This window comes from Solenopsis invicta, chromosome 13, assembly GCF_016802725.1.
Source record: "Solenopsis invicta isolate M01_SB chromosome 13, UNIL_Sinv_3.0, whole genome shotgun sequence".
In the NCBI taxonomy this organism is placed as follows: domain Eukaryota; kingdom Metazoa; phylum Arthropoda; class Insecta; order Hymenoptera; family Formicidae; genus Solenopsis; species Solenopsis invicta.
Genome location: NC_052676.1, coordinates 1,929,373 through 1,939,297, shown reverse-complemented (window position 1 = coordinate 1,939,297; position 9,925 = coordinate 1,929,373). Strand labels below are relative to the sequence as shown.

General features: G+C 34.9%; 2 protein-coding genes across 4 annotated transcripts; both read right to left on the bottom strand.

Moving 5' to 3' along the window:
* Positions 1 to 481: 481 nt before the first annotated feature.
* LOC105202207 (zinc finger protein 845) lies at positions 482 to 6,283 on the bottom strand. Of its 3 annotated transcripts, none has more exons than XM_011170601.3 (7): positions 5,658 to 6,283; positions 4,564 to 4,666; positions 4,175 to 4,488; positions 3,457 to 3,825; positions 3,012 to 3,366; positions 2,275 to 2,693; positions 482 to 2,115 (listed from the first exon to the last, which is right to left on the bottom strand). In XM_011170601.3, exons 1-7 carry the CDS (start codon positions 5,916 to 5,918, stop codon positions 1,549 to 1,551), a joined length of 2,388 nt encoding a protein of 795 aa, XP_011168903.1. In that variant the 5' UTR covers positions 5,919 to 6,283; the 3' UTR covers positions 482 to 1,548. The 3 variants fall into 3 exon arrangements, with proteins under 3 accessions (XP_011168903.1, XP_011168904.1, XP_039312818.1); XM_011170602.3 differs by having other exon boundaries at positions 4,175 to 4,417; positions 5,658 to 5,779; XM_039456884.1 differs by lacking the exon at positions 5,658 to 6,283 and adding an exon at positions 4,938 to 5,641.
* A 477-nt stretch (positions 6,284 to 6,760) lies between these two features.
* LOC105202205 (thioredoxin domain-containing protein 15) lies at positions 6,761 to 9,648 on the bottom strand. Its single transcript, XM_039456885.1, has 5 exons — positions 9,564 to 9,648; positions 9,114 to 9,477; positions 8,602 to 8,873; positions 8,297 to 8,523; positions 6,761 to 7,591 (listed from the first exon to the last, which is right to left on the bottom strand). The coding sequence occupies exons 2-5, from the start codon at positions 9,166 to 9,168 to the stop codon at positions 7,237 to 7,239; spliced, it is 909 nt and encodes a 302-aa protein (XP_039312819.1). The 5' UTR covers positions 9,169 to 9,477; positions 9,564 to 9,648; the 3' UTR covers positions 6,761 to 7,236.
* Positions 9,649 to 9,925: the final 277 nt, after the last annotated feature.

Here is a 9,925-nt window from a genome sequence, read left to right as displayed (position 1 = left end):
TTTTAATCGTTTGGATTTCGGAGACGGTATATTATAATAAAGAAACAAGAAATATAGAAAGAATTGTTACAGTAAAGTATAACGAAAACTAAACATTTGTATAAGCTTGTATTTTATCTCTTTATTAAAAAATTAATAGCAAAGGATTAACAACGTTGTAAATGCAGAATTTGCACTTTAAAGTAACAGCAGTTGCAACAAATAAATATAATACTGCAGTTATATGTATGTACAGTTAATACCTTGTTCAAATGCAATTGCTCAATTCTCTCTATCAGAGATCTCAAATCAATTTTTAGCATTATAATGTGAAATTTTAGTCCAAATCTTACTCTAGTATGTGAAAATTATACGTGTGAAGATGCAAGAAGAAATGTTGCAATCTCTCTTGTCTTTTCTGTTAGAACTATTTCTTGTTTCTTAGGTTCGGAGGTAAATATCGAATGGTAAAAAATAGAAATAACAACTCTCAATTAACAAATTTTTTTAGTAAAAATTTAATTTGTCATAAAATATTTTCCAAACAACAACAGCATGTAACAACCAGTGTAACATTCAGAAATCCTAAATTATTAAGACTAAACGATCCTAAAATAATACCGGATCAATTTTCACTTGAATAAAATTCCAATTGGCGCATGTCCCGGAATTTAAATCTCTTTTGAGTAACTTTAATTGATACAACTAATTATGTGAGTGTAACATTTTGTAATCATATCAACAATTCGTAATTATATTATAAATAATAAATTAAATAACCGCAAAATTAAAACTAAAACGAGTTTGTTCGCTGTGACGCGTACTCGCATATGTTACGTATGGAAATTCATTTCTTGCTGCCAAGCAGCTTTAAATATTTTAAAAGTGTGTATTTGAAACTCAACATTATTTAACTAATCGCGATAGGTTTCTTCATCGATGAGTAATTCGTGAGCTTTATTTACTTTTTAAACTTCGCTGGTTAGTTGTTGGACATAAGTATGTATTATAAATGTATAATTCTTAATTACTAATTTTATTATAAAATTTTGCTTTAAAAGTGTATTTGAAAGTTTGCAATTCAGTGTATGAGAATGTATTACAATCAATATATTTAATATTTTTTTTGCTTCTTTTTTTTAAGAATCAAATAATCATCCCCAATTAATCCTCGTTCATAATTATATTCAGCTTAATAGATTGAGGTAGTACAACACTTGTATTAGAGGATTAGTTGCTTCTTGCGACGGAATGTTTTTGATTCCAAATCAAGCTCACGAATTTCGGAATACGACGAACGATAGGAGACATTTCAAACGAATAAACTTTATTAACGAGTCAACAATGCTTACAACTAGGTCCTAATCGATTGCGATTGGTTTGGTAAAAAATCCGTTTTATCATCTCGAATAAAAATTCATGGAACTAGAAACTCTCGTGTACTCGCGGTGACCATCCGTGTCGATTGTAAATTTTCTCCACGAATGATCTTTGTACGTAGGTTTACGGCCAGCTTACGGGACGCGTAATGATTCTATGACTAGAATCCAATTGCCAATAATCGACACCCTAGTCGGTGTCATTCACGCCACCGGAGGAACGCGCAACGACAGGAAGTAACGGCGGTGGCGGCGGCGTCGGAACTGCGAATTCATCTTCTTCGGCCTCCTCCTCGCCAAGAAGGAAGTTCTCGTGTACCTCTTCTTCACGCGCTGGCTCCGGTAGCGCCAGTACATCCTGACCGTGCTGTTTCAGGTGGTCCTTGAGAGCGAACGCTCGACCGTACGACGCGCCGCATACGTAGCAGCTGAACTTAAGATTGTTGTCCTTCTTATGGGTCTGAATGTGCGCACGGACAGCGTAGAGCGATGCAAACGGCCGTGAACACTCGGTACATCGGAACGGCTTCGTGTGACTGTTTTTATGACCGGCCAGCTGCACTCGCGTCTTGAACGTCTTCGGACAATATGGACACGTATAGGCGCGTTCTTCGCCGTGCGTTAGTAGGTGATGATTGTAAACCGAAGACGCTTTAAAACGCTTGCCGCAGTGCTGACAGGCATACGGCCGGACGCCCGTGTGGGTGCGCATGTGAAGGGTCAGGCAGTAAGACACGCGAAAAGTCTTGCCGCAAACCTGCCGACAAAAATAATAAATTTTAACTAGTTTTTACAGTTATCTATATACAATTTAAATAAAATTTCTTTTCATATTATTTAGATTATTATAATGTATATTATCTTCATCTGAATATTAAATAAAAGAAGTATAGTCTTGACACAACCGTCCGCCTACCTCACAGGCATGCGGCTTCTCTCCAGTGTGTATCCGCTCGTGCTTGACTTTCTCGTGCGGCCTGGTAAACCTGCGTCCGCAATGCTGGCACTGATAAGGCTTCTGACTGTCGGATTCCGCCGTTGCCACCGTCGCCGTCGTCGTCGTTACCGTCGTTGTTGATGTCGTGGCGGTCGTCGATGTCACCGTCGTCGCTGATGTTACCGTTGACGTCGCCGATGTCGTCGTTGTCTCCACAGTGGATGACGATGAGACTGAAGGAGTAGGCGATTGCGGAGGTACCAGTTCAACGTGTACTGCCGCGTGCATCGCTAGACTGTCCGCAGAATCAAACTTCCGATTGCAAACGGTGCACGTCACAGAGTCACCCGTATGCAGTGTCATGTGCGCGTCTTTGTACGACTCGGACAGCGTTTTGCCTGTAGAACATTAATTAATACATTAAGAAAGTAAAAGGCAAGTAAAAAAATAATATTTTCATACAACCATTTATAAAAAATTATATAATAGTGATAATAATAGTTCATTAATGTTCTCAAACGTAATTTTAATTTTTTCTACTGTTAAAAATAACAGAGATATTCAAGTGTTTTAATTTCTTGTAACTTGCATCTGCACATTTTATTATATATTTCATTATTGTTTTAGTAATAAATTTAACGATATATTTTCAATATAATAATGTGAATTAAGTTAACAGCTAATTTGAAGAATGAAATAAGAAACAGATTTATTACCACATTCGGGGCAAGTAAAAGTTGCATTAGGGGTGCCCTCGGGTGCATCGACATGTCTGGCTCTCACTGGCGCGTGCATCCTCGAGTGCAATCGTAGGCTTTTGTGGGAGCAAAATTCAGTACCGCACGTAGTGCAGATAAACGTCTTCTGGCTCGGATCGGCCTCGATTTCGTGCACCTTTACGTGGAGCTGCAAGGCCCTAGGGGTTGCGAAACTTTGGTCGCACTGCTCGCAACGGTTATTGCCACGATGACAGGCGTGCACGCGATAGTTTCCCAACTTGGAGAACTGCTGCAGGCACTGATTGCACTTGTACATTCGCACCGATGCATTCGCCAGGCGTTTCTCTCGTACCTGTGACATTATATGCGTTAGGGAAACGTTAATACGTGACAAATACGCGAGGTTTTTCTTCCGCTGAGAGAAGTGCGCCTTAAGTCACACCTTAACTCCCTCCACGTTCGAAAAGAACTTTTCGATCATCGGTGCCTTCGCTTGCGACGTCGTAACCTGAATCGGAGTACGGTCCCAGAATCTTTCAATTTGCACCACTTTTCTGGTATAGAGCCTACCGTCGTTATCCACACATTCTTCCGTGCGCAGCGTATTCAACGCCTGCCGTGGTCGTGCGCTCGGCACATTTTCTGAGCTTTCAGATACAGCCGATGCCGGACTCGTCGTTGCCATGTCGTTCAACTGTTCTGCCATTTCTAGCAAAACCTCCTGGCCATCGTGGAACTGCTTGATGTGTTCTAGGACAGAATTGAAGCTCATTTCGCAACTGGTACAACTGTATACGGCGTCGGATTCAAACTGTAACAGAAACAAAATATAATATTATTTGTAAAAAATTGAATAACCAATTTAATAAAAATAATTTTATGTTAGCATTCACTAAAAAAACTTGCTTTGAGAAAATTTTTATTTTCAAAATGTTAAATATTGAAATGATATTCTATATAACATTAAACAGACATAACTTGCATGAGCAATTTTATGTATTTTATTAAAAAAAAAATGTTTTCATAGTTTAATAATAATTTCCATGAGTTGAGAAGAAAAAATATTAGATAGAAAATAATAAATTTCAAACCAAGACTTAGAATTTCTTAATACTATTATCAAAACAATGTGCTTTTTAATAATCTGATTTTTCATATACCTCGCACAGCTCTCGCTTGACACGCAGAAGATCAGCCTCGTCAACCTCCTCCGCTTCGTTTACACGATTCACGTCGATCAGGGTCGCGGTTTCACCATCCATGAGCTCAGAGCTATCCGGTAACACGATTATGTTCTTCTCCATCAACGCCGCCTTATGATCCACATTTTGTATGGGAATAGCCACTAATCCCTGCGACTGCAATCTTCTTTGCACTCCGTCGCCGGCGAGACCTTCAGATATCTTGAAATCCAGAGAATTTTGATCTGGTTGCGTTTCTTCTGTGTCCATCTTTTCTATGACTTTAATCTCTCCTGATTTTTTTTATTAGAAACAACAAATCAGACTCACAGAACTCCTACACAGTAAAAAGCAGCAATTCTACAAACCATTTTCATCCATTTGTATCGTCTGTGGATCGCCCATTATAACAACTCCATTATTGCCAATGGTCGCGAGAAAACTCCGATTGATTTGCTGTCCCTTTATGTCCTACAAATCAAAAGTTACAAAAATTACAAAAGTAGAAAATCAAACAATTCGAAATAATTTTTATATACACAAAGCTTCAAATCACTTAAAAATTTGTAAATTAAATATATGTCATTTAATTATATTCAATTTTTATTAAAAGTATAGATACAAGATTTGCAGCCTTGAGTAACAGAATATGCATCTGCTTTTTTTATGCTTTTTGAAATTTTATCACATGAATTGAATTTAAATAAAAATTAATAATGTAATTTAATTATAATTTAATTACATTGAATTAGAAAAGAAGGTGGTATTATGGCCCTTGTAGATGTAATGATCACTTGTATTCCATTTTGTTATTAGGTGCTAAATTCTAGATGATTAATTATGGAATCAAATGTTTATTAGCTCATTGTTATGCTGTGGAGCTAAAATACCACTATACACTAGCAGATATTTGTTATAAAGCATTTGTATTTTTCAGCACTTTGAAATTGTTTTCAAGATATGTTTTAGCACTTTTAATTACACTTGCAATTACACTCATTCCTTTTGAATTTGGATGCATTATCACACAAATATGTATGCTTTAGCATTTCTCAAGTATTTTCTTTGCTACTAATATTTTATTTGGCTGTGTATATTTTGAGTAATCTGGTTTCCAGAATTGATTAAATAACACACAAATGAATGTAACTGTTGAAAGTTTTTAATTTAAAATATTCACTATCAACAAAGTTATTGTACCAAATGGGAAGTCGTAATACCATTTTCTCCTCTCAATTCATATATTTGAAACAATACCCATTTAAATATCTATATTTCTACTTTGCTTCATCATTTCGAGACTTCTTAAAATTCTATTTAAGGTTTGTTCAACAATTATATTTTTCCAAAGCTCTTCACCTCAAGTCATATCACAAATAACATTCGAAATAAACATTTGGAAAACTTATAATTGAACATTACATATAGATACAAAAGTATTCAGTGTACTCTTTTCTTGTACCATTAACAGATCCATTTTAATCTCCGACTCCCTTCCACCTTTCTTGAGCTTGTCCACGAGCATCTCCGGTTTCATCCTGCACCTCAAGTCGTGCTCGCATGTATCCAGGTGCTGAATGAGCGCTGTTACGGAGTCGGAACGTTGCGAGCAGCCCGGGCAATAGAGATTGTTCGTCATGCTCAACAAGTGATGTTTGAGAGACTGGGGGTTGTTGAAGGTCTCTCCGCAGCACATCGGACAGGTAAGGTTCAGCGTGCCCATAATTAAATCAGTCTACCTTCGCCCGGTAGACCACAGATCCGATCCGGGGAGATGTCGCAGGTCCGCAATCTGGTCAGGTGGATTTAACCTAAGCGCTGGACAGCGTTAGGTATATTGTATTTGCGTAAACGTATCTGCGGAAATCTCATCTCGTTCCGCCGAATATCCGATGAAATTGTGCACGCGTCGAGACGGACTGTCCTCCTGCCCCTCGCAACCACCGGCGGCCTAGTCACCGCGATAACAAATCCATTAGAGACGAACTTCAGCGCAAACAAATGCCGAACACAACAATCGTGAAGTTGGGAAGTAATAAGTGAATCTCGATATCGGCCATTGACGTCAGCACGCATGTCACTGCCGGTATCAAGTTAGCGCCCTCTCGGCGGCACAAACAAAATAATTATTTATATAGAAAAACTCCTAAGAAAAGAAAATGGATTGAAAAGGATTCATTTCAATATTTGCAAATGCGTACCTTTGAAAATCTGAATCTATTTTAATCCATTTTCATTTACTGGGCTAGTTTTATAAACAACTATCAGCTCAATTTTTTTTTTAGTAAAATAAATTGAAGAAAAATTACCTATGTGTAATTTGATATTGCAGTATTTATTTAATTTTTTTTGTTTTTTACATTTTTGTTTTATATAATATTTATATATATATATTTTTTTTATATAATGTTTAAGTGCCGCCACAATTGAAATTAAAAGAATAAAGTTATATATATATAAATTAGATAATAAAACTCCAAGATACATCAACAAAATAAGTGACATTTAGATTATATATCTAAAATATATAATCTAATAAGATAAATTAAGAATAAAAGTCACATATAATTTCTACAACGGAAATGTAATAGTAGATAGAATTTCGATAGTATAACTGATTTAAAATAAAATCGAGATGTACTGTAATTAGATAGTTTTCTTAACAGCCTAAATATAGATAAAAATTAAAAAAATGAGGATACACAAAAGATCAAAATTAAGTAATCACAGCATCTATTTACTGATATCAAAGTTTCATATATTCCAATTTTCTTCATTTTCGTTATTTTTCATCATGAAAATTAAACAATCAAGAAGCACTAATTTTGATATCATATAATTATCGTAACTTTCAATTAAAACAATTTTTTAGTAGTAATTTAAGCAACCCATTAATTTAACAGTAATTAAAGTAACTTTAAAGTATTTCGAATTTCTTCTACTAAATAATTTACCTATTTATTTTCTTTCTTTTATTTACATCTTTACAAAATCTTAATGAATAAATAAATCACTAATTTATCATATAAAATTTATCTTTCCTAATCAACATGTTCATGTTCCGCATTACTTTCGAGCCAGGTGTTCTGAATGAGCTCAACAAATTGTTGCCACCATCTACTGCGTGATGTGAAATATAGCACGCAGGCAACTATGAAGATCCACGATAGTACTAGGCAGTAGTCCATTTCGTTGGACGGTATGCTCGAAACCGGCCCCGTGAAATCCGCCGACGTAACGTACAGCGAGCCATTTGGTTGCAAGTTCGTCAGATGGGACACGAACTTGGCAAACGATTCCAGAGTATAAATCGTGTCGTTGAATTTGGCAACAGGTTTACCGTTGTGGACTAACATCAATGTCGGTACCCCGACTATCCCGTACTGAGCATTGAAGCTGAAAGTGATATGTGTAATGTAATTAAAATCGAAAGTCGTTCAACGAACGGTCATAGGATTCTAGTGTTCAATAATATTTTTTATAGTGTTCAATAGTCTTTCTTATACAATTGACTTAAAATTTAGGCACATTAAAAATTATATGAATAGAACACTAACTCAGTTAGAAATTACATTAAGATTAAATTAAGTTAAATTAAAAATTAATTTTAAAAAGCTTTATATTAAATTAGAAAGTCATAATTTTTTAAAATCACAATACATTACTCAAAATAATTATAATATGGATTATCAAATAGATTCTTAATATTTTATTTGTAAATTAAGTTTATATGAAATAACAAAAAAATATTTTTCCTTTTACAAAAATTTTCAACTTAAGAAAATAATTAAAGTTATAGTTTATGTTATATTTTAAAACCAGTTGAAATTAACTAAATTAGAAGTTATTATCTTTTTTACTTTATTATTTAAACTTTAACTATTTAACTAGTTACTATCTAATTTTGAATAAATATGATCATGACATATAATTAAGAGAAGGCTGATGAGAATAATCACAGCAGACTTAGTGCTTAATAATATTTTTTATGTGATGCATTTTATGATTATATATTTTTTTATAATCACACTATCTTCAAATTTTCCAAAAGAAAAAAAGAAATTAACTTTTCTTCTACACTTTCAACTTTTGTATGCTTACCTTTGGTGTTTTATAGCATCGATGGCCACTGCTTTAATATGTGGAAACGAACGTGGTATGGCGTTAAAGTGTGGTGCTGCTTGGCTGCTGAATACACACCATCTGGCATAAAATAACACTAGAACACATACTCCTGGTAAATGTTTACCATCTTTATCGTTTCTGGAGCGATTTGACGGACCAGGCTCCAAGATCAATAACTCCATGAGTCTTGTTGCATTAACCATCTATATAAAGACAAGTATATGAGAAAAATAGCTAGTGTATTGTGAAATTAATCATATCATGTTATTTTATAAATTCACCTCGACAGGGCCATAGATCTTTTCCGATGAGCAATTAACTTTGGTAGTATTCGTTGAAACAGTAACAGTGACATTTGCCACTACATCAGTGTTTATTTCAACAGACTCACTCTTTTCGTCTGTATCAACCTGCTTAATTTCTTCTGGATTAAGAACAGTAAGATCTTCAGATATTATTTTTGTTGCAAGTTCTTCTGAATTGGAATCAGTGAGATCTTCAGATGTTTCTGTTACAAGTTCTACTGCAATCTCTTCGTCGCTCATGACAATACCTAAAAGTTATAGATAATACCTCGTGTGAATTCCGAAAATTATTTAAAGTTCAAATCAAATATTTATACAAATTTTATTATCAATGGTATTAATGTATTCGAATATTTGCAACTACTTATGTAGTTAGTAATAGTCATTGCATCCCTTCCTCTTAATGAAATATATACACGATGAAATATATTTTATAAGGTAAAATTTAACACGATGAGGTAAAACTTAACAAATCAATTACTTCTTACCTGAGATTAGAATAGATATAATGAAGCCTATAAAGCTTATTCTTAATAAACTCATCTTTGATGTTTGGCATCAAATTAGTTATTGGTTACAAATTGATAAATCCTATTAAATCCTCAGATACAACGAAATGTACGACAATTAGTCTGGCTGTAGGCTTGTCAAATATCTTTCAGTATGTCAAAGTGCATTAATTAAGTTTATTTGAAAAAAGTTAGAAAGATCTTCATTCGATTCATCCTCCGCAGAGGTTACTGCACTGCAAACTTTCTGCTGCAGGTTATTGAGGTTATTGTAGTTTCTACATTGGCTACACTCTTTTGCGTTGCCTACACTTTTTGAACATTTTATATAAAATATATGGATCTATTATAAATTAAAAAAGAAAATAGTAAAAATTAATGAAAAAGTCGCGATTTACAGCTGTTAGATTACTTTTTCAAGGTATTTACTTTCTAAACGTATTTGCCAGTAGACAGAGAGGAACCTGAGAGCGGCCACGGCGGCCTTTTTCCTATAACGCTTCGAAACTCTCGTACACTAGTGACGCACATCTATTCTGGTCAGAATGGGAACTACGTGTCACATCCATTTTGCAACCCGCCGTTAAAAACAGTGTGGATGTTAGCACGGACAACAACCCACATCCATCTCTCGAGAAATGGATGTAGGTTGTTGTCCGTGCTAACATCCATTTTGCTGCAAATAAAATCTGACGCGTATCGCGTATGTTGCATCCAGAACAGGGGTCGAGAATGTGCACAAATGATTAATTACGTCTACTTTCGCGTAATTTTTTATTTATTATAGTCTG

Coding starts and splice junctions, on each gene's coding strand:
- LOC105202205 (XM_039456885.1), bottom strand. CDS start 9,168: ATGAGTTTATTAAGAATAAGCTTTATAGGCTTCATTATATCTATTCTA. Junction 8,524..8,601: donor AGATCTATGGCCCTGTCGAG/GTGAATTTATAA, acceptor GTCTTTATATAG/ATGGTTAATGCAACAAGACT. Junction 7,592..8,296: donor GATGCTATAAAACACCAAAG/GTAAGCATACAA, acceptor TATCACTTTCAG/CTTCAATGCTCAGTACGGGA.
- LOC105202207 (XM_011170601.3), bottom strand. CDS start 5,918: ATGGGCACGCTGAACCTTACCTGTCCGATGTGCTGCGGAGAGACCTTC. Junction 3,826..4,174: donor TCAAGCGAGAGCTGTGCGAG/GTATATGAAAAA, acceptor TTTCTGTTACAG/TTTGAATCCGACGCCGTATA. Junction 2,694..3,011: donor TTTTACTTGCCCCGAATGTG/GTAATAAATCTG, acceptor AATGTTCTACAG/GCAAAACGCTGTCCGAGTCG.